General features: G+C 37.9%; 1 protein-coding gene across 3 annotated transcripts; it reads right to left on the bottom strand.

Moving 5' to 3' along the window:
- Positions 1–7: 7 nt before the first annotated feature.
- LOC586246 lies at positions 8–23,790 on the bottom strand. 3 transcript variants are annotated; one of them, XM_011685473.2, is made up of 8 exons: positions 23,568–23,790; positions 12,571–12,822; positions 7,467–7,593; positions 5,677–5,778; positions 5,137–5,194; positions 3,834–4,039; positions 2,983–3,128; positions 8–2,023 (listed from the first exon to the last, which is right to left on the bottom strand). In XM_011685473.2, the coding sequence occupies exons 2-8, from the start codon at positions 12,763–12,765 to the stop codon at positions 1,892–1,894; spliced, it is 966 nt and encodes a 321-aa protein (XP_011683775.2). In that variant the 5' UTR covers positions 12,766–12,822; positions 23,568–23,790; the 3' UTR covers positions 8–1,891. The 3 variants fall into 3 exon arrangements, with proteins under 3 accessions (XP_011683775.2, XP_030829907.1, XP_791128.2); XM_030974047.1 differs by having other exon boundaries at positions 8–2,026; positions 23,543–23,753; XM_786035.4 differs by having other exon boundaries at positions 8–2,026; positions 23,568–23,749.
- Positions 23,791–24,142: the final 352 nt, after the last annotated feature.

The raw sequence follows: 24,142 nt of genomic DNA, 5'->3' as shown, positions 1-24,142 counted from the left end.
ATCAAAGAAGTTTATCAAACATTTTTATTATTATATCCTACTTTGGAATAACAACGTAAATATTTATTTGCATATACATGTATACTTTGGTAACTAAACAAAATATGATCATTACAAAGACAGTATGGTAAAATATGAATGTAAAGCTATGCCTATGGCATATCTTACAATGAAATTGGAAGTCAATGTACAATGTTTTCTGATGGAAATCAGTGAAAAAATACTTATTTATTAAAGTAAGTGAGCTATTTGGCTCAGGGAAGTTCAAAACAGCTCTGAAAACCCCCCAGATGGAATCATAAAATAGGAAATCCTTTGAAAAGAAATAAACAAATGAACAAGCAATTTTCACATTTATGCATAGTTTGTGAATTACAGAACGGATTCGTTTTTTCGAATGTTTTTATCAGGGGCCGTTTTCTGAAAAATATTTTATCTTTTTTATTAGGAAAAACTAAATTGTGACATTTGCTCACAATTTTTTTTAAGAAAAAAAAATGCTTATATTAAATTTCATATGCCATAAATATGTGTCATTTTCTCCTGGAAGTACAAAATCTTTGATAAATGATCATGGCAAAGATAATTTTCTAGTCTTTTCTTGGCTACATGCACACAAAAAACCTATTTTGCTCCTCACTGTTTAATCAAATTACTGGTATACATATATCACTAATCCCAGCCTCCCCCTTTTTTCTACTACAGGTAAAATATGTTGCCTCTTATTCTAGAGAATAAATCAACATATCTTTTACAACCATGAACATAAAAAGGTATTCACCTCTTAATAAGACATTTTGGAAACAAACATTTACAGTTAATGACTTTTTAAAACTTCTTGTACATGAAACATTTTAGGCCTATCAGAAACTTATTTCCAATGATTCAAAATGTTGCCAACTAAATGACTGAAAAACATGACCAACTAACTTGCAAAATGCTACCTGAAATTAAAAATCTTTGTCAGAAGAATCGTCTTCATAGAACCATCAATGCATATAATGTAATTCACCGCCTCATGCATAAAAGACAAATTTATTCAAAGAATGAGTTCCTCCAAGTGCAATAATACAAGCACCAATCAGTTAATGCATGGAAATGAATGCCGTTTGCTTACTATCTTTTTATATTTCTGATAAACTTAAGATAATATCTGAATAAATCTAATAATGAGAAATAAATGAAACAAAATATCTTCTTTACCTTATCATTAAATAACAATAGGGATCCTGTAAATCATCATGTACTGTACTTGTTCATACTCCTGGTTTAAGCAAAGAATGTATATTCTATTTGACTTTAAAAACAACATAAACATAACATTCTTTCCTCCATTTCATTTTCTATAAAGAATATGTAGGATGTTTCACTCTATCAAAAACAACACATGCACAGAAAACGACAACATGAACAAAAGTTTTTCTCAAAACAGAAACGGAACAAATAAAGAATACTTCACTATGCATAAAAATGTGTCGTAAAAATATGTAACAGCCATTGCAAATTTTCTCGCAAGCAATCATCAAAAAGAATTAAAGCAGATTGTTTGCATAATTTGGTGCTTGATTTTCAAAGAGAAAACGTCTTCACTCTGCATTGAAACCTTTAGTGGCTCCTCCGTACTACACATGTTTTTATGCACAAAAATTGTATTACTGTTCATTTATCTTGACTCTTGATTATGGAAGAAGAATCAATTACCTCATCTGTGCTTTAACCCCTTAAATGGTGTCTGTTTGTAGAAGACATACATGTAGTTATCATTACAATGTGATACTGACAAGACAGGCATTCCAGATAACCCACTTACTAGTTGCAAGTTTTCAGAGCATCATGATGCATTACTGCCATCTTATCTTCCATGGTTGCTATGGTTACTCATCTTACCGATCTATCTGACGAGCATGTTGCCCCTTCCGAGACCACGTCCTAGTCCAATGTGAGCAGGCTGTGCACCGAGAGCAGGGAAGTCATCATCGTCAAGGGACGGAGGACCAGAGCTACCGTTCTCTGTAGATGAAGTCTGCTGTGGGTTATAAGAATTAAGGGAACATAATTATACAGGGTAAAGAAAGAATTACTAAACAAAAAAAAGGTTACACTACAGTGCGTCCCATAAAAAATGAAACTGAGAAATATCTATCTTTTGTCATAACTTAATCACAATTATAATTAATAGATGACACATATTTGTCAAGCTTAGATCCTCCTCTTTCATTTAATGCAACTCATATGATGCATATTTCATGCATGAGTGCTTAAAAACAATTTGAAGAGAGGAAACCAAAAAATCATTACGCGGGCGGTATCTGAATTTCAAGAAGAAAATCACATTTCTAGAAATTTTGATTGCTGCACATACATATGATACTTTAATCAGGAAAAATGAGCCAGGAATAACAAAGTTCTGTTTGTTTAAAGAAATGCTTGCATTTCCATAATTTGATTAAACGAGTTCTTTTACACTGGCTGCCTGCCGTAGCAACACACAGAGTTGACAAAAGACTTAACTTTGTTTGGTTGACGATCAGCCATGTATCAAGTCTTTGGTCTTCTCAACCTAAAACCCTTCCCCATCATAGGGGGGGGGGGGGGGAATATCCAGCCAAATAATTGCAAAGGGGAACATTATTCTGTTCAGTTTTTGTTGTTGGTAGTCACTGCTTCAAAAGATTTTGAGTCTTATTCACCAATGAAACAAACAAAACATAATGCAATTGCAGGTTGTTGACAGAAATGATCTTAATGATTTGGCCTTGTACCACATCTGGTTCCTCTCACCAGACAAACTTTAGACTGGGCATTCACCAATGTCCACTGGAAATGCATTGGCAACGTGGTTGTCATGGTATGCTCATGCGCGTACACTTGACCCATCAGTAGAGGTCATTCCTGTCTCAGCATGAGCTCATACATGATTTGCATATAAAAATGTCAGAATTCTAAAATGAACTTCTAATTCTGGATTCTAGATAAATTTACCTGTTGTCCCCAAGAGCTTTGTGCCAGGCCACCAGGCTTGGGTGAGGCTTGATTCTGCTGGGAGGCACCCCATAGATTGGCTGCCATTACACGACCCTTGACCTGACCTCTGCCTAAACCAGCCACGGCCGACGGTTGAACAGGTGCTGAATGAAATAGAAGAAGATGGGACTGGTACTAAAACACACGTAAGAAAATCAGTGAAGCATATAAAGGACACTGCTATTTGCAATATTGTACAGGATTGTTTTTTATTTTTCTGAGCTGCAATAAATGTAGCCCATCCAAGTAGCCCTACAGACCTAAATGTACTATCCAAATATTTTGTAACTGTTGAGACAAGCCTATCTAGCAAGTTGAAAGAATCTTACTCCTGCTAGCATGATATGATTAGAAAGAAGAAAATAAAATCATGATTTAAGCTACAATTTTGGAACTCAAATAGGACCCACCACCAAAGTATTCCTTTACCATTACAACGTAACAGACCAAAGGGCTCATGGTTTTATTTCTAGCCCTATCACTTCTTGATTCAAGTTTAAATATTGGTGAAAAATGTTGCCCGTTAATCATCATTTCAGGTCATCACACTGATGTACCAATGTCTGGTAAATGTACACGCCATGTCTTTGGACTCGGCCAGGTCCCTCTCAGTGTATGTGTCATTCAACATGTCACAGCTCTGTAGGTAGTCCATGGTCTGATGGCTCTGCCCACAAGCACAGTCTGGTGCAGTGTCTATACATCCCCACTTACACTTCATTTGCCTTGAATCTCCCCATGCCTGTACTCTATTACACGTTATTCATTGCTTACACATAAACTCAACGAGTGATGACGACTCGACCTACCTGCTGCAGCACCGTTGACCTGGGGGTCAGGGGTCGGGATGGTGTCATGTTGCTGCTGTTGAAATTGCTGGTGGCGCTGTTGAGCTGCTGCGACTGCCTGGGCTGGTTGCCGTGGTAACCTCATCTCCATCTGCTGCTGGGTACGGGTGTGGCCGACAGCTCTTGGAGCACCCCTTCCTTTTGCTTGTGGTAGATTTTGTGACCCACTAGAACAATAAATTCACAGAATGAAAATTTATAATCGTTTATCTTCAGAAGAGAAAACGAAAAGTGTGAATAGTAAAGTAGACTTAACATAGACAAAGTATGACTTTGGAAAACGGATGACTAAAAGAAGTCAACAAAGTTGAATCTTTATTTGCAGCAAAAATCAATAATTTTTATATAAGCATAACCCAAGCACAACTGAAGTACCATCCATATCTTATGATGCCAAATGTGAATTGTATTCTTCTTCTTCCAAGGATTTTACACCCACTGTGATTTCTTTCTCTCCTTACAAGAATCCCCTCAAGAAATATTAGAGTCATTACTTTCATGATCCTTTTTGACTGCCCTTTTAAATAGAAATGCCAAACTACCCTGCTTTGTCTCACATGCACCCCAAGATAATAGTTTTAGGATGAACACAGCTCAGTGCTTATTGATAATTCATGCCAAGATTAGGAGCAAACTGCAAAACAGGACTGAACATGCCTCAAACAGTCAAGTTTGAGGCATGTCAAGAAAGTGCAGATGACAGTCAAGAAACTGACCACTGGACATTAGTACCAACCAGCCAACTAACAGCGAAATACCATATCAATATATGGACGCAGAGCACAGCCTCCTCCCTTTTTGAACAACAACCTCAAAAGACCTCTACCACGAGCAGGTTTGACAGGATAGCGCAAAAAAGAAACCCCCCAACAAGGACAGGGATTGGTAATCTAACATAATATTATTATTTTCCCCTTTTTTGTTATTGGTATTTTAAGAAGAATTTGAAGAAATATATATGCACGCATATTGTGTGAGTGTATATACGTAAATTTGAATTCAAAACAAATTTTGTATAGTATTCAGCAATAATGGTCATAAACTGACTGACTTGCCTAAATTTAACAACAACAACAACAACATGCCCCTAGATGACCTTTGGCCTAAAATTATTGACAAGGTATACAATTTGATACAAGATAAATTATCACTTGATTGATAAATCATGCCAAGTTGAATTGAAATCAGCCAAACACAACTGGGAAAAATGGGAACTGATGCCTATGTCTCACTTCTACTATGCAGCATGTATCAAATACCTTACCCATTAGCTCCTTCTCCTTCTGGGCCCCAGTACTCTCTTGATCTGTTGGTCTGAATCTCTGAGAAAAAAAAGAGCACACAACGAATCAAAGGTCATTCCCTTCTCTTGGCCATAAAGTAAACCAGAGCCTGTTTTTATAAAAGAGTTGCGATTGGTAACAAATAGTTTGCAATTGATATCAATGACATCTCCTATCTCTTTATAGTATGGAGATGCGATTGATATTGATTGTAAATAATTTGCCATCAATTACAACTAATTTGTAAGATGGGGCCCCAGACATCACATATCTGGTCCTGTTAATAAATCTAGAAAAAGAAGATTATAGGAACAGCAGGTGAGAATGAAAAAAGAGCTGACAAAGACAGATATCATACACAATGAAAAGAGAGAGAAGAGAGAGAAAAAGAGAGAGAGAGAGAAAGAGAGAGAGAGAGAGATGGCAAGGGAGAAAGGGAGAGAGAGAGAGAAAGAGTAGGGAGGAGTTGGGAGAGGAGAGAAAAGAGAAATACACTTAGTATGTAGCCCATTTCTACCAACCTTCATCCCAATTTTCAGAGGACTCATGATGGTAGTCTTCAGATCGTCGGTATGATGGAACTTTGGTGTAGCCTCTGCAGTAAGTATTATTCATATCATACCCTGCAAACCAAACATACAAAATACACATTTACAGTTTGTCTCAAAGTGTGACCAAAGTGTGACCAAAGTGTGACAAGGTAGAGGTGTTGATCTGACTCAGACTGGTCGTGAGTTCATGCCCTTCGGTCAGACATTCATCTACATTTGCCATTCTCAACCCAGGTTTTGAATAGGTACCTGGCAAGAGGGAATTCCTTGACTTCAGCGATGTTTGTTGATTTGCACAGCACCAGATTTACATTGTTCATAATCATATATATGAATTATGTAAAGATAAAGACTACTCATTATGATTTCCTTCTTCTCATCCTTTCCTACCCTTCATGGAGCCTTATTCTGGAAACAATATTATATTTCATGTTCAGGGGGAAACAATGTTAGTTGTCATAACAAACTGAAACTGTTCAGAACTAACACTTACTATTGGTGCTTGCGTAATGCGTATATTATGTCTCTTTACTTTACATGAACGCAGCCAGCTTTGCACAGAATATTAACCAATGATTTGTCCTAATTTTGATTATTTATGACAATTAACATAATTTTACTAACTTAACACATTCTATAAACAATGTTGTCATAATACCATTCCATGTGTATTATCATGTCCGTTCTCTCATCAGTTCACTAGTCCACTACATGTATATCCCAAAATTTAATTGATTTTGTTTTACTGACACTGTATATATATTAATTCTGTAGCTTTGTTTTATTTTGCTATAACATCTCTTTTTTTTCTCATTCGTGAAATATATCTTGTTTGTATTTAATTTGCTTGTACCAGGGTATGTTTATTGTGCAGGCACAGGGCTTCATGGAACACATCACTGTCTTTAAAGATACTATTGTTCCTTTTGCAGCCAACATCAAATTCTGTAGAACTTTGCATCAATTATGAATATGTCATGTGGGTCCTATCTGTGAAATTTAAACCTTAGCAGTGTCCTATTATTCAAATTATGCAAGGAAACCCGTGAACTTGCTAGACTTTACTATCAGACACTACTGAGTGACCGACTGGCTTTTCTTTTTCTTTGGTAACAACATACATAAAATGAGCTGTAAAGGGTACATGAGCATTTGTCTACATCAATAACTCACTTCTTGTAATGGCCAAAATTAAACTGATTGAATCTTTGCGCAGCATAAAACCTACGACCATTCAGTACAATGGTCTGAAAATCAGACTATTACTTACTGGCTCTGTAGCTCTTAAGTCGATTCGACAATTAATAGTCATTATTTTTCTACTTAAAGACATTTTCAAGCCCCCCTTTTGTTAGGAAAGTTCAAAATTAGTATTTATGTTCAAATGCCGTTGGAATTTAACCTTTTCATTTTTTTGGCCTGCAAATGGAACATAGTATCTTTAATATGTGAAATAAATATAACAAATAATGACTGGTGCTTTCCTTCCATAGAACCCTACAATTAGATATCACTTCTAACATTTGAAGAATAGGGGTAAATGGAGAAACACTTATGCTTTTTGTCTTTCACTCTTCAGAGTAAATTAAAAGAATAAACAGAAAGCCAAATTCAGACAATATAAACAGAAGTTGTTCATCCTTGTGATTAACTCTGATTAGTTCAAGTGAAAAACAAAAAGTTTAATTATGTCACTATCCACCACTATTTTTTGATTTTGTAATACCAATCATCTGTTACGTAAGACATGGATAGCTTACCACGGACCATGTCTTTCTCTACACATCCTTTGTCAGGACAGTTTGCGATGTGATGCCTTGCTTCAGGGGCTGGGACCAGATGGCATGCGTTGAAGGGACAGGTGTACATTTCCCTCCCAACATAGTTCTGACAAAAAGAGAAGAATGAAATGAGATGAATGCGACTGCCTTTCTTTTATACCTTTGGACCACTACACGCAGGGTATTTTTAATACTCTAATAATGACACATTAGTATACATTAGTAGTTAAGAACAAAAATATACACATTAGGGCTGCGACGTGTAGTCGAATGCTCGAGTACGATTTCTCGTACTCGAATATTCGGCCGCAAAAAAAATTAAAAATTAAAAATCTGTCCAGGCCGACGCTTACCCGTGCCTGGGTGAGCGGCGGCCGCTGGCATGGTGCCGTTGGTATAAATGTTTCCCAACTCAAGCACTGTCAAACTCACCACTCAGAAACTGGGACCAAATGTCTGGATTTCTGTTTGGACTTGGAGGAAAATGGATTATTCTGCCATCTTTGGTTTTTAAAACAGCATTGTTTACTGATATTATTATTAAATCGGCGCCTTCAACTGCAACTCGAAGTAAAATTGCATGCGTTTTCGGCGACAGAACTGGGATACTGCTGTTGTTGTTGTTGTTCGTTTGGTATTATAATGGCTGTTAGTCAAATTTGACTATTGTTGCCAATTTCATCGCATCTCTTTCTTTTAATGTCTTGGTAAAATTATTATTTTTTCTTTCTTTTTCCAATCCCATTTTAATATAATATTAGTCGTAGTCTACAAAAAACGAAAACAAAAAATTATTTCAAATTAAACCACGATCCGCACACAGTTCCAACTCAAGCTGGCCCTGTCCTTTCTATGATGCCTTCTTACCAGCCCAGTGAGTTACGTTACGCGTACACTTCTCGGTTGATAAACTCAACTTAGGTCACTCTGACATAGACAAGGGGGCGTCGTGTACCTGTATGTTTAGAGGGTTTATTTATTTATTAGGAGAAAAACAAATGCATAAGCAAAACACTTGTGGGCTTTATTAGTTTATGTGAGTTAGTTCATGAGATTATTTATATAGTGCATGACTTTTAACTACTATAATCATTGGGGGGAGACATTTTTTCGAGTTATAGCAAGTTTTAATTGCTGAAGAAGTATGGTGGTGGCAAAAAAAAAAAAATCAAAAAAATTCAAAAAAAACATGGTGTCCGAATATTCGAGTATTCGCTTGTAAGCCTGGGAGTGTACTCGGGTACCTCATTACACTGTTGTGCACAGCCTTAATACACATAGAAAGGAATACCAACTTTACAAAATATATTGAAGAATTTGACAAGTGATTTCAGTGGCCTTGACCTAAGATACTTATAATCAGAACTTTCGCTGCTCTCCATTTTATTAATGATTACAAGTATGATTAAAGCTTACTGTTAGCTTAAAGGTAATACAAAATTTTGGTATGGGGTCATTAATTTGGTTCAAATTAACATATTGGAAGCATATGCGATCCTACAGTATTCAGTGATCGTTGTCGCGGCTGAAATTGAGTCTAAAGTTATGACATTGTATAGTAAACTCTTTCTGTTGCATACCTGCCAACCTTTGAAGACTAAAAATAGTAATCATTTTTTTAGGAGGACTGTGACAGAGTGGAGCGACAGAACGTAGGAGCGAAGCGACCAAGCGGGGTTGGGTGTGGGAGAGGGCTGTCCCCCTCCCACGGTAGGGAGCTTTTGGTATTTTCAACATGTAGGAATGCCTTTTCCCTTCACTTTAAACTCATATTTCAACACTTATGCAACCCCCTCCCACATAAAAAATATTTTAAACAACGAGGACTAAAAGCTCAAAATTCCCCTGATGAGAACCTGGATGAGAACCTGGAGGAGAAAATAAAGGGCTGTGCATAGGCGTGTAATGAGGTACTCAAATACCCAATTTTGTTGTTGTTGACACCACCATACTACTGTAGAAGTATCCCAGGTCCGTCACCGAAAACTCAAGCGATTTACTTGGAGTTGCAGTTGAAGGCACTGATTTAATAATAATAATAGTAAACAATGCTGTTTTTAAAACCAAAGATGACAGACTAATTTTCCTCAGAGTCCAAACAGAAATCTGGACATTTGGTCCCACTTTCTGAGTGGTGAGTTGACAGTGATCGAGCTGTGAAACTTTTTTTTACTCTTGGTACCATGCTGGTGCTCTCCCGGGCACGCTTAAGCGTCGGACTGCACAGTGCCAGGTGAATGGGCAAAAAAAAAAATCAAAAAAAAAAAAATCGTAATTTTATGACAAAAAAATCGTAAGGCGTAATTTAAATCAAAAAATCGTAGTAGTTGGCAGGTATGCTGTTGAATTGCTCCCTCTTAAGGCCAAGATATTAATTAAGCTATAAAACAATGTTTCTTGACTAAAAAAGATTGATTGGCTATTCCCTTCTGAAATTTATGTATCACAACTACATATTCTGAAATTTTCATGGTCGCAGCTACTAATGTATGGCCGTAGGCGCTATTCGATATTTATCAAAATTTACTAGGAGCACTGGTAAATCTGTTATATTCCATTTTTTCTTGAAAGCAGAAGTGTTTTAGGGGCTAAATTTTCTAGTGCTTATAATACATCCACAGGGGCATCCAAATATATCAAAATTGTGAAGAATCACTATACAGCCAATTTTCAATATTTCCCAAAACTTTGTATTACCTATAATGTACTGTACATGTATGCTTTTTTTGCTTGTATTAATCAGTTCTCTCCAAAGTGTATTGGACAAGGGCTAGGAATGTGAGGTTCCTCAGCTTCTACCCGTAGTCTTCAATTTACTGTTATGTAATGGTAGTACTAGTCTACAGCTCCCCCCCCCCCCCATTAATAGTATATGATATCACTCAGTATGCCCCAATTCAGATAAGACCCACCCTGTGATATACCAGACTGCCCCTTTCAGAACACTTGTTTGATAACTTAATCCCAGCCAAATAAACCCCAAACTGTATGAGAACCACCCAAACCTCCAAAACAAAAGACTTCCTGTCTCCCTCCCTACCAATAATAAAGCCCCCTTGTTTGATTAGCAAGAAATAAGACCCTTTCCCAGAACAGATTACACATGTTAGCTAGATGAGTGTGCACCCCTCATGAAAGGAGAGAGGAGTTCATACCATCTCCAAGCAAACACCTATATCTTGGCTGCTTTACATCTTGTGAATATACTGAATCTGGACTATGTGACTCTTGTATATTACGCTTAAAGGTAAAGACCAGTTTTGGAAACGCCCCAATTTAAAAACATGAAATGGAAGCTCTCATTACCAATCATGTGAAAGAATATGTTTTTGACTAATACATGATGATAAAAAAATTGCCGGGAAACCGCCTACTAATTCATATATTTGGTAAATTTGTTTCTCTCATGGTCTGTGAGAGATATAGGGTAGTCCCATATACATCTTTCTGTGTATAGTGCTTGTAACTTTACGAAGAATGAGCCAAATTTCTTATCATTTTGATGATTCCAGAACCTTGCAGATGCTAGATGCTAGATGATCAACCTTTTATGATCGATTCCACAACGTTTCTTTCACAATGCAATCGCATGACCATAACTGGTCTTTACCTTGAAAATACAAGTCTCACCACCTCTTTATTTATGTACCTCTCAATATTCAATAACTACAAAAACACAGATCCCAAACACAACATTACAAAGGGTGCGTTTATGATACCTTTTTTTTGCCTAGAATCAGCATTTTCAAACGCGTTTCAGGCAAATGCATGATAAATGGAAGCCTGTTTTCACAAGTCTTTAGATATTTAAAAAATTGAAAAATTGCGTTCTGAATGTGACAAGCTAGAGGTACAAAAGACCCAGCTCGGCTAAAATGGTAGCTTTTTTTACTCGCACTCAGTTAACTGTACCTAGCTCTTATCAGACATTGTACACACATCTGCACTGCACCTCAACAGTACGACAATACACCTGACAGTGGCCTGTGCTGCTACTGAAGAAGGAGAAGACATACATGTAGAGCCAGAATCACGTTTCTGAGAGATGAAAAACGCAAAGCTGTTTTGAAAGACACACATATCGGACCTTCCCTGGCTAATTTCTGGTTCGGAGAAATAGCGTGCGCCATGTGCTGTGTCACATTTTGCATGCATGCCTGCGTACTCGTCCATTGTTCGTTGTTTACGCATTTTGCGATTTTCTAGTAAAACACTATTTTTTTTTTACAAACTGATACCAAATTCATCAATATTCTTATAATTTACCGGAAGTTTAGCTCAAAAAGTGATCGCGGGCAGATTTGGTGTCCGATATATACCCCTACCACGATGTACAGTGTAATGCGAAACTGCATGAAATGGAAAACAAAATGGCGACTTCGGATGGATGCTTCGCGGCAGCTCTGTTAAATGGTCCCTTCCTTTACTTTTGCAATGCATTGGCACGAACTTAGATAAAGATCTATCGGCAAATGTTGGTTTAGCAATTTATTTTCGTATTCATGTCAACAATGCAAGATAAAATTGTTGGTAAGATGTGTTGAAATGTCCTGTACCATAGTGGTATAGTTATTGTACCGTTCATAGTCCCATATGTGCAAATTTGTGCTAGTTTTGACTTGATTTTTTTTTTTTTTTTTTACTCTTTCACCGTAAAGGCTGCACCCCGACTTTTTGATATTTTCTCTTCCAAAAATACTGCGGCCTTTACGCCGGCAAATACAGTAGTGGGGTTCGATATGTACATAGAAACGCTGATTCTGAGTTACAAAACATGATAAACGCACCCAAGGAGACCCATTTGACTTGGAAACAAGCTCTCCACTCTGCAGTTGGCAACACACTGAACCAGAGTTTAACATCATCACCGATGCATTGTTGGAGAACTGTCATAAGTACAAGTTTGCACAAATCCCATTGAAACTCATGTATTGTGGTTAACACATGTATCAATGGGATGTCAGTGAACTTGTACTTATGATGGTTTTGAAAAACAATGCCCTGGTCCACAAGAGACTACAAGAGATGGAGAATCTGAGCCAAGTGGACCTCCTCTAAAAAATGAAATAAGAGAGATGTATACCTTTCTACACTTGAGGAGATGCATAGGGAAGCGGCTGAGACGTATACGATGGACCTTGTCATAGGGACACTCAATGAGTTCATCTGGGTCCTTGATAGATGAAGCAGCCAGCTTGACTGGTACAGCCTTCTGCTCAGGCTGCATGTAGTCTTCCTTGGACATGATAGTATCAAAGACTCCACGCCTTCCAGGCATCTTTAACAACTTGATTGTGATTCCCCGGTTGAAAAGTTCTCTAGCTCCTTATAACTCCTAAAAGCAAAAGAAAAAAAAAATACCAATAATAACATGTTTGAAAATTAAACCTTTTGGTCTCAAACCAAAAATCTTTACCATCTGTTCAGCTCTAGCCTTTGTCAGGGATGTGAACCAACCAACTTGACCTTTCTGGCGTAATGAGCAACAGGTGTTTGGAATTTTGTACCCCCTCCCCATTTCATTGTTGAAGGAAGATAATAATAAACATAAAATAAGAGAACAAAAGGTACGCAGATCTCACGCTCACTAGAGATGATGAAAGTAGGGGCCTCGCAATAAGGGACCTAACTCCTATCCACTTTGCACTAGGAACATAGGATTTGGAACAGATGGGCCATTTAGGTGTGGGTTCAAAGTCCCCTGCAGGGGCATGTATCCCATGCAAACAAATTTAGATCTTCTTCACATAAAAATGATTCCTACAAGGTTTAGCAAGAATTTATACCAACTGTTTTGAAATCATATAGATCTACACTTCATGATCTATCAGAATATGAAATACAAAATGAGGATAACCAGGCATTTTGAAGAGAAATCCTCTATTCAAATGGAAAAATTTAAAGGTAAAGACCAGTATTGGAAACGCCCCAATTTAAAAAAATGAAATGGAAGCTCTCATTACCAATCATGTGAAAGAATATGTTTTGACTAATACATGATGATAAAAAATTTGCCGGGAAACCGCCTACTAATTCATATATTTCGTAAATTTGTTTCTCTCATGGTCTGTGAGAGATATAGGGTAGTCCCATATACATCTTTCTGTGTATAGTGCTTGTAACTTTACGAAAAATGGGCCAAATTTCTTATCATTTTGATGATTCCAGAACCTTGCAGATGCTAGATGCTAGATGATCAACCTGTTTTGATCGATTCCACAACGTTTCTTTCACAATGCAATCGCATGACCATAACTGGTCTTTACCTTTAAAAAAAAATAAAAAAAATTGACATTTTTCAAGATTTTTGCATGCTTGCATTTTTAAGTTTTCACTGCTCACAATTACCATTACTTGCTGGATAAAAGCGCTATTTTTGGTACAGGGCTTCCTTAGGGCCAACTAAACGATTTTAGGCTAGGAGCCCCTGGCAAAAAATTCAATTTAAGGGTGTGGGGGCGTGTGCGTCTCTTTGGAGCTACTAAATAATTGTATAACATTGATTTGTTGTTTTTATATACAAATGCCATTTTTGGTACAGGGCTTACTTAGGACCTACTGTACTGAACGATATTAGGGTAGGAGCCCTCAGCAAAAATATCATATAAGGGTGTGGGGCGGGTGCGTTGCCTCACAAAATTTGAAAAGGTTCCTTAACTGCTTAACAGAATTTGCATTGAATAACTGATGAAATTTGATAACGTTAGGTCTACTATAATAATTATATAATATTGACTGGCCTTGAGGGGTATATCAGAAATATTGACCAAGCTCAGATCATATTGCCCCGAGTCGAAAGACGAGGGCAATATGGTCTTAGCGCGGTCAATATTTCTGATATCCCCCGAAAGTAAAGCCAGTCAATATTTTTATTGTTATCCAAATCAGACATCTAGAGCAAATACAGACATCCACCATGACAATCTCAAGAACTGAACAAACTTTGTCAAACCAACACTGTGCCTTGAGTCCAGTGCTTGACAAAATTTTCGATACACTACAAACAGTGTGTATGTGGTAGGGCTGTGCACAACAGTGTAATGAGGTACCCGAGTACACTCCCAGGCTCACAGGCGAATACTCGAGTATTCGGACGCCATGTTTTTTTATAATTTTTTTGAATTTTTTTGAATTTTTTTGAATTTTTGGATTTTTGGATTTTTTCCATTTTTTTCTTTTTTTGCCACTACCATACCACTCGGCAGTTTCTCAGGTCCCTCGCGCAGCTCGCTGAAAACGCATGCAACTTTACTTTGAGTTGCAGTTGAAGGCACCGATTTAATAAGAATAATAACAGTAAACAATGCTGTTTTAAAAACCAAAGATGGCAGAATAATCCATTTTCCTCCAAGTCCAAACAGAAATCTGGACATTTGGTCCCAGTTTCTGAAAGGTGAGTTTGACAGTGCTTGAGTTTGGAAACATTTTTACCGACGGTACCATGCCAGCGGATGCTGCTCTCCCTGGCACGGGTAAGCGTGGGCCTGGACCTTTTTTTTTTTTTTTAATTTTTTTTAAATTTTTTTGCGGCCGAATATTCGGGTACAAGAAATCGTACCCGAGTAGTTGTCAACCGTGCGGGTACTCGAGCATTCGACTACCCGTCGCAGCCTTAGTATGTGGTGTGATTATTACGTCACAATAGAGTGCGCGCAAAGTGCGCAGGTTCTCGTACGCATAATATTAATAGATGCGCAATGAAAATGCGAGACCGTGGAAAATACCAAGGTATATTTTCACTCGTCTCTACACGCAAAGTCAATGCGCGCAGGGAGACCAAGGAAAATACAAAGAATATACCCCTCCGTTCCCACTGCTAGTGAAAACTAGGGCAATACGGTTTTGTAAATGACCGGCTCAGATGTCTGATACGGGTGATAATATTTCTTAACGTACTGCTTACGAAAGTCATTGAAAGCTCGACACACCAGAACATAATGAAATTCATCACCCTGTACCTTAATATTACATAGGGAACATAACTTAGTAGGTTGATCAGATAAATAATGACATTTAGTAACTGGCAGCTTATTATTATCACAATGAAACTTACAAAAAATACAAAGATATTCTATCACCTATGTCCAATTTCAACAAATAGCTATCCAGTATCCAAACCACCTTCCTGTTCGAAAATCTAAGGTCAAAGATGATTTAACTCAACCTAGATTCAAGGGGGGTATTCTCAACCCACAAGTCTGACATTCCACTCTTGTCTAGGATACTTTTAATTAACTTTCACAATCCACCTTGATTCGAAATCACAACTTTCATGTACATTACCCTGACTAACCCTCGCCAAAAAATTGATCATACGTTTCTCCACTTTACTTGCTAAAGCAAATCTACCAACTTCGCCATAAACCGAACAGTTGGCAGTGCCACGGTTAAGTTTAAGCAAGCTTTTAAAGGACAAGTCCACTCGGAAAATAACTTACTTTCAATAAAATCAGAAAAATCAGACAATTAGACCAATCAAAAAAAGTTTGAGCAAAATCAGATAACTAATACTAAAGAAAGTTATGAATTTTTGAAAAAGTATGTAAAACTATGGAACAATGAAAATCACAACACAAATTGCCAAAATGATTACGTATCAGTTTGTGACGTCATGTCCTCACTATTTATCAATTGCTCTATATGGTTTAATCCCATCAATTGCTCTATATGGTTTAATCCCATTAATTTCCATATTTATTCCCCAAAACTTGATTTCCCCATGCCTTTGCCCAGGTTATATGATTTGTATCATATTGCATGCATGACATTTCACAAAATCTTTTATGAACTTTGAAGAATTTATACTATTTTTTTAATATTGTATATTGATTTTTAAATAAATAATTTATAAAAATTCACATTTTCCATGATTTAACTGGAATTTAACAGCCATGCTCATAGACTAATACACAAATGACACGACACGCGCACCACCCATAGACTTATACACAACTTATTTTTTCTTCTTCCTTATTTAAACATGAAAAAACGTACGTCTGTATTTTAAGTTGATTTCCGTACGGAATACGGCAATCAGTACTACTTGGCAGCTCTGCATCATCATCATTATTATCATCATTATCATCATCATTATCATCATTATAATCACTATCATGATTATCATCATCACCATCATCATTATTATCACTATCATCATTATTATCACTATCATCATCATTATCATCATTATTATTATCATTATCATCATGATTATCATAATCATCATCATCATCATTATAAATTTATAATCATCATTATTATTATCCTCATTATCATTATCATCATCATTATCATCATCATTAACATCATCATCATTATTATCATCATCATCATCGTCATCATTATCATCATTATCATCATCAGAGCTGCCAAGTTGTATTTTGCATTTTCAGTAATCTTATCCCCCAAATCAGTATTTTGACGCAAAAATCTGTATTTTTTTCGGGTGAAAAAAATATGCATGCGTATATCGGCAATGTTCGATCACTTACTACATTTCCGTCCCACACGTAAACAATTGTGTTGTAGATCTACACTAAGCACTGCACAATGGACTGAAAATTAATTTGCCCTTTCAAAAGTAGCTTATCAAATGAACTAGGCATGAGTCGGTACGGTCGGTCACCACGAATCCCGACCGTCGCCGTCGGGTCCCGGTTTCGTTTTTGGGAAACCGACGCTCCGAAAAAGAAAGAAAATATGTAAGAAATTGCAGTTTTGGACACCACTAAAATTAATCCACCTTAAAACTTAAGTATTTAATTTTTACCAATCATATTCACTATTAACATAACTGACAAAGAAAGCGGACAAAATGTACAGTTCCTCGGGTAGACAAAAGAACATCCCTTCACCGCTATTATGTAAAAATGTGTAGAACAGGTGTCACATGCATATTCACTTTTTACATAATAGCAGTGAAGGGACGTTCCTTTATCTATCTGAGGAACTGTATATTTTGTCCGCTTTCATTGTCCGTCATATTCATAGTGATTGTAGCTCATCCTGAATCAATCTGAACTGCCGATAAAAATATGGGTTGCAAAGCAGTTCGCTGCATGGGGTTGTTGTTGCCAGCACAGCTAGCTAGCTACTGTACAGGCCGGGTCTCTCGGCAGGATGTATAAGTTAGGTTGAAAGAAACATTAATGTTAGAATAATAAAACGGCTTTCTAAAAAATACTTCTTTACAACATACCTATCGAATAATTTTTACAAGACAAAATAAATATTTTTATTTTATTTTGAACACCGCATGTTTCTTTTAAAAGCTGAAAATTACTTAGTAATCACAACAAGTTTTGATACGGATAGCTGTTCGATCAGACTAGTGACAGAAAGAATGCGCAGTGTACTGCACTTCATTGGCTGTAATGGTGCCAAACGAACCCAAACAAATACATGATCGTAACAAGAAAAAAAAATCATTAAAAACTACGAGAGCACAATTGGAAAGACAATTACTCAAAATTATCGTAAGCAGATACATAACTTGGAGGAAGAATACAATAGTTGTCCAAGAAAAGCCACAGAAATAGTGATATTTAAGGAGTAACTATACATGTAGGTACAATTATTATCGGAATGGGCCTTAAACACGTGTTTAAATTGAACACGATGCTAGAAACCAAATACCGCCCTCTACGGTAAAAGCAGTATAACAAAAGATTCGAGTATTTGCAGCAGGCCCTTGCGATAAAAATGTACCCAGTTACTCCTCGATTATCACAATTTCTGTGGCATTTCTTGGGCGACTATTGAATTCTTTGTCCAAGTAATGTATCTGATCGATTATAGTAATTTTGAGCAGTAGATGTCTTTCAAGTTGTGCTCTCGTAGTTTTTAATGATTTCTTGTTACGATCAAGTATATTTGTTTGGGTTTGGTCTGGCACGCATTACAGCCACTAACGAGGTGCACTGCGCATTTTTCTTCTGTGACTAGTCTGAACTTGCCTTGCAACAGCTATCCGTATCAAAACTTCTTGTGATTACCAAGTAATTTTTTAGCTTTAAAAAAAAAAGCATGCGATGTTTAAAATAAGAGATAGGTCTAAATATTTATTTTGTCTTTAAAAAATTATTTGATCGGTATGTTGTAAAGAAGAATTTTTTAGAAAGCTGTTTTATTATTCTAACATTCATATTTTTTTACCCGATTTATTCAATCTGCATGAATCAAAATGGCGGCTCGAATGTTATCTTTCTTTTTTTGCTCCAGTTTTTTACTTTTAGAGGCACGATAATGGCACTAAACATCGCCAATCATGGATGAAAATAATGTCAAATGGAAGAATATACCGATCTGTGCCGAGGTATGCAAGTGTTGATTTATTTGACTGACAAAAAAGGTCACTCGAAATCGCTGAATATGCACGAGGTTGAGAAGGGCTCTGTTTGTTCGAGTCGTGCATATTCAGCGATTTCGAGCGCTCGGCGCTCGATAGCCTGAATATTCATATTTTCTTCGCCACTGCCACGCATGCGTACCTTCTCATCGCTATTTTGAATCAACGCTGCGACATGGAAGAATCGTTGGTGTAGTACCCCGAATTAACCTTTTTTTCCCATCGAAGACTTCTTCAAATTATACATTCAAGTGATTGGAGTTGAGCCCTGAGGAGTCGTGCACCCTCTGATGTAAAAATTGTAAGTACTCCCTTTGCAGATTTAACGATATTATCACCCAATCGGCTGTTTTACTAGCCCCCAAGAGAAACCAAGGAAACCACCCGAAGCTCCGACGCCTGCGGCGCCGGTGTTGGAGCTTCCCAGAGTTAGTAAATTACGTGCATATTTTAAGTACCCTCGCACCTGAGATATGACATTTGTGGTCTCCATGGTTTGTTTTTCTCTAAGTGCCAATCACGGCGTTCCATAGTCTTGTGTTTTTAGCTAGCAGCGTGATTATCGCTACTCTTTCCGTATGTACTCATCAGAGTTACACGTGTTTCACGGTTGAGTCTGCAGTGCATCACTTTGCTTCGTACTTCCTTACTTCCTTACTTCATACTTATAGCGTACGACTTTCGCGACTTTGTTTTTCTCGACTTATTTAATCGTCCGCGTTAACATTTTCTTCTTCGCGGGATTAAATACGAGTCTTTTTTTGTTTAATTCGCCAAGTAGGCTATTCTCTCATTTTCTTCGGTTTACGCTTGGGCTGGCCAGAGGCAGCCGTTTTGTTTCTGGACACGTCTTTTATTGTATATTCCTAGTAAAAGTAGTAGATCTAGTTTTGGTTTTCGTCGAAGCCTCCGACAAGATTTTGTATTGGCATTGCCTGTTTGATTTGATAGAGTGTTTCGTCGACAGACAACCTAGTGAATTCATCGAGAAGACACTTCTAGTTTTGGATCACTTCCAGACTCTTTTTACTTCCAGTTTTCTTAGTTCCTTATCGGTGAGTTTAAATTACATTACCACTTTCTTTTCTCACGTCTTTTTAGTTGAACCTGCACTTTGGTTCTACAATGTCTTACTTTCCTCTATGTTTTAAGTCTGACCGCAACTCTGCGGGCATGTTTTGACAAGCTCCGATAAGGGTCCTTTGGTCCTATGAGATCCACCGGGATTTTGCCGCCCTCTATCAGCGAAGTCGCTTCGCACTGACCAATGCTTCCCATGATTTGCGCTTCTCATTTCATGAATGAATCGTGACAGGAGAGCCTTTTGCCCATGCGCAGTTAAATACTATGTCAATTTTGTGTTATTTTATCTTGATGTAGGCCTACTATATATGTAGGGAGGCCAATGCCCAAATCTAACTTTTTAATTACTAATTTGTTTATACTAAAACTAAGATTAAAAGAAAGCATTTACTTTCACTAAGAAAATCCACCCATCTGCCGACTCCATAGGTTCCATCAAATAGGAGATATCCAGCTGGTTTGTAGCCATTTCCTTCTACGCCTTTCCGTACGTAAGAGCCTTGAAACAATTATATTTCATGTCGCAAAGTTACGTTCATAATTAGACAGGCCCGAGGGACAAAGTTCATGATGAAGTTTAAAACTTCGCGCGAAAGTGCAATCACTCAACAGCGGCTAGCCTTGAATCGGTCGCACACGTACACACCTTCTTCTTCTTAGTTGATCCCTCCACCGACACAGGCAAGCCCCGATGCAGGCTGAAGTCCAGCCATCAATGTGCGAACGATTACATCTTCTACTACTACGAGCCGAAGACGATGGTTCAAAAAAGGAAAGAAATATATATAATTCATTGATATTTACCTTAGATGTGTATACCAATAATTTGATTTCCTCATGAGTATTCCTTATTATCAACGATCGAGAAGTTACGAGGTCCAATTAAAATCCATCTTGCAGCGAACACAATCATAGCGCACATCCATGCATGCAACGTACGTGTACTAATATTTCTCTCACTCTCTCTCTCTCTCTCTCCCTTTCGCTATACGTAACATACACACTCACTAACCATGTATCATACAACACACACCTTCAAATCATGGCTTTCATTTCAATTCTCAATTGGAGTATAGACTGCTCACGTAGACTTTTTTTTTTACTGAAATATCTTTTTTAACACTTCTCATACATTACTGCACGACACTCGTATCTAGTGCTGTGAGAATAAGGTACTAGGGTCTATAAATAAGACTACGCTTTGCGCACGATCTGACCGGAGCTCAGATTATGTCGCAATACCCTTTATTTTTGGCGCGAACAATGACGTCACTGTTCACTGTTTTCCTTCTCATTTTGAGATGGATGTAGCTATAGGGCTCAAACCAACGCAAGATTGACAGAAACATCGTACTCTATCTACTTTCGAATGTTCAGTTTGTAAAAATCTGTATTTAAAAAGATATAATCTTTTTTCTTTATATTTTCTAGTTGTTAGAAGTGGCAATTGTGAACATCTGAAATGTTGATCTCTATCAAAAGTTCTTTACTCAAAACGGATCCCATATTTTTAGGGTCTACCTTCTGCCAATGAGAAGGTTTTTAGTGAGCAAACCTCTACGCCCTCTAGGATTTTCTTAGTCGGTGGTGCGAGTGCGTCAAGGTCGTCTGCAACCACAATTATTGGATTAAAAAACGTCAAAATCTGCAAGATTGTCAACAAATGGTGAAAGACTGTTACAGATCCGTGATTATAGGTATGTTGTGAAATGTATAATTGTATTTTCTTTTCATATTTTCTTCAATTTTTATTTTTACATCATTTTTTTCCCTTTGCTAATTTTTTTAAGTGGGCGACGAGCGCACAAATCGTAGGTGTAGAAGCCTTACGCCCGGGCATTGGCCTCCCTAATATATGTACTTTTTTTTTAGAATCTAGAAATCAGGATAAATATCTGTGTCCGTAAATTTGGGAATTGACATTACCATCGCAAAATATTCAACATTTCCGTCGTCTAGACTATGTCGATAATATAAAATTCTTCCATATTTATATCATCTAATGATAATCCTGCCCCTATAATTACTTTATAAACAACACATGACTCATGAGTACGAAAAATAAGTATTATGGAACAATACACACATCAAAATAAATAATAATTGTTAGTATAAATACAACGCTGAAAACAATAACATGATATCATCAGGCACAAAGACGAAAACATGTCCGCTATGACCGCATGGCGGAGAGCGCTCATACAATTTAAGACTAGGTTCTCAACGATTTGAAGGAGCAGCGAACAGATTGACCAGCTTGAGAAAATCCAAAGAAGGCCAGTACGCTTCATATGCGGAAACTACCAACGAGATGCCAGCGTCACCAAAATGAGAGAAGATCTAGCACTCCAACCCTTAGAGGAGAGACGCAGGCAAGCCCGATTAACCATGCTTTACAAAGCCATCAACCACCTAGTCGCAGTACCAATTCCAGACTACATCCAACCAAGACTCCGTTCAACACGTCAGCAACACCGACACAGATTCATGAGACCCAGCTCCAACTCTGACAGCTACAGGCAAAGTTTCTTCCCAAGAACACTCCGGGACTGGGATGAGCTCCCTACCAACTTCATTGAACTGCCCTCTGTGGAGAAGTTCAAGGGAGCCATCAGTGCCTAAATCATAGGAGGAACTGTTTTTACTCGCACAACTTGTATATACGCACTATGCACTAATCAATCATGACCACTATGAGAGACAACACACCACAATATCCTCGTTTAGTTGCTGAAAAGGCTTTTGACGAGTACCAGCATAGATGTAGACGTAGACAACCCCAAATCGCAAGCATGCTGTTGCGATTATGCAAGATTGCGCAAGTGATCGCATCCAGCTGTCAGATTGTGGTGGGACCACACGCTGGGTTTTTGCATCGGCACGAAATTCAAACCTAGCGGTGGAACTCATAGGATCAAAGGGACTGCTTCGTCGAAAGTCCATTTGTAGTAGGGTCCATGCATGGTAGTACACACACATAGTAGACCCACACACAGGAGCATCACTATCCTGGCTGTGAAAAGCTGTGCTTTCGATTCTCAACATTTCAAACACCACTGTACAAAACTAAACTGATTTCACTAAAAATCGGTACTTTAAGTTTAATGACAATTGAATTGATGACACCTAAATAGCAGTAAAATACAATCTCATTGCGTACGTACCCGAGTACTAGTATGAGCTGCACAGGATAACTCGGATTTGCCTGATCCTGAACCAGTTTAAAACATTCAAAATTTGTGTTGCTTCTGCTGAAGGACTGCTTCTTGGGTGTAAAAATAAATTTCAATGATCACTAGACCTAAGTAATGATGTGTGCAGGGGCCAGTTTTTCGAAACCTTCATAATTTGTAAGTCTAAGTTGATATCCCACAGAAAACGCGTGTTAATTCTATAACACACGTTTCAATGGGATGTCCAAGACCAAGAAGAACTAAGTAAGACTAAGACTAAGAGCAGACTGCATGCTGCATGCAATTTAAGTAACTTAAACTCCAGGGAGCTTGACTTGAGCTAGCCTAAGTTAGAGAAGGGACTCTCAGTCACGTCACTAGATTATAGATATCGTTACAACCATGCCAACTAGATCTACAATATGAATCTTAGGACTACGGTAAATGCTTACAGAGTACGATAGTGACTTAACTCACCCCGGCTCTTTGACGATAACTGGCAATTCTGTCTGATGTCTGATAATAAGTAAAGGCCAGGCGCTGTACGGTACTACTACACTAGGCTAAGCTAGCTAGGCGCGAGCGTGAATGTTTACAAATTTCGTTCAGCCTTGCCCTTCATCATGCAGTGCAAGTAGATGACTAATCGCAAAATACACGTGCGAGCGCGAGCGTGCGTGCGCGGATGTTCGTGTTAGAGTCGGATCCAGCTAGCTAGCAGAGTTGAGTTGTGAAAGAGCCAATGGTAATGACAGGGCTGCGATTTGTGTATAATAATTAATCCATTTAATTTTTGTTTGCTGTGTAGCTATAGCAGGCCTCGTATCCCCCCACTTAGGGTACGCATATGCGTGTTCTCAGCGACCCCCCCCCTTTCAGCAAAAGTCCGGTGCATGTGTAAAGTCACAGTGGCGGATCCAGGAATTTCTTACCGGGGGGGGGGGGGGGGGGGCACAAAATAGCATAGGGTGAAATCTTAAAAATAGTGAGCACAATCATTTTTTCGGGGGGGGGGGGGGCGGATGGAAGTGCCCCCTGTGCCCCCCTAGATC

The sequence above is a fragment of the Strongylocentrotus purpuratus genome, unplaced genomic scaffold (genome assembly GCF_000002235.5).
Source record: "Strongylocentrotus purpuratus isolate Spur 01 unplaced genomic scaffold, Spur_5.0 spur5_scaffold_7, whole genome shotgun sequence".
NCBI lineage: Eukaryota > Metazoa > Echinodermata > Echinoidea > Camarodonta > Strongylocentrotidae > Strongylocentrotus > Strongylocentrotus purpuratus.
Note: the sequence above shows the minus strand (reverse complement) of the source record. Positions and strands in the feature narration are given on the sequence as shown.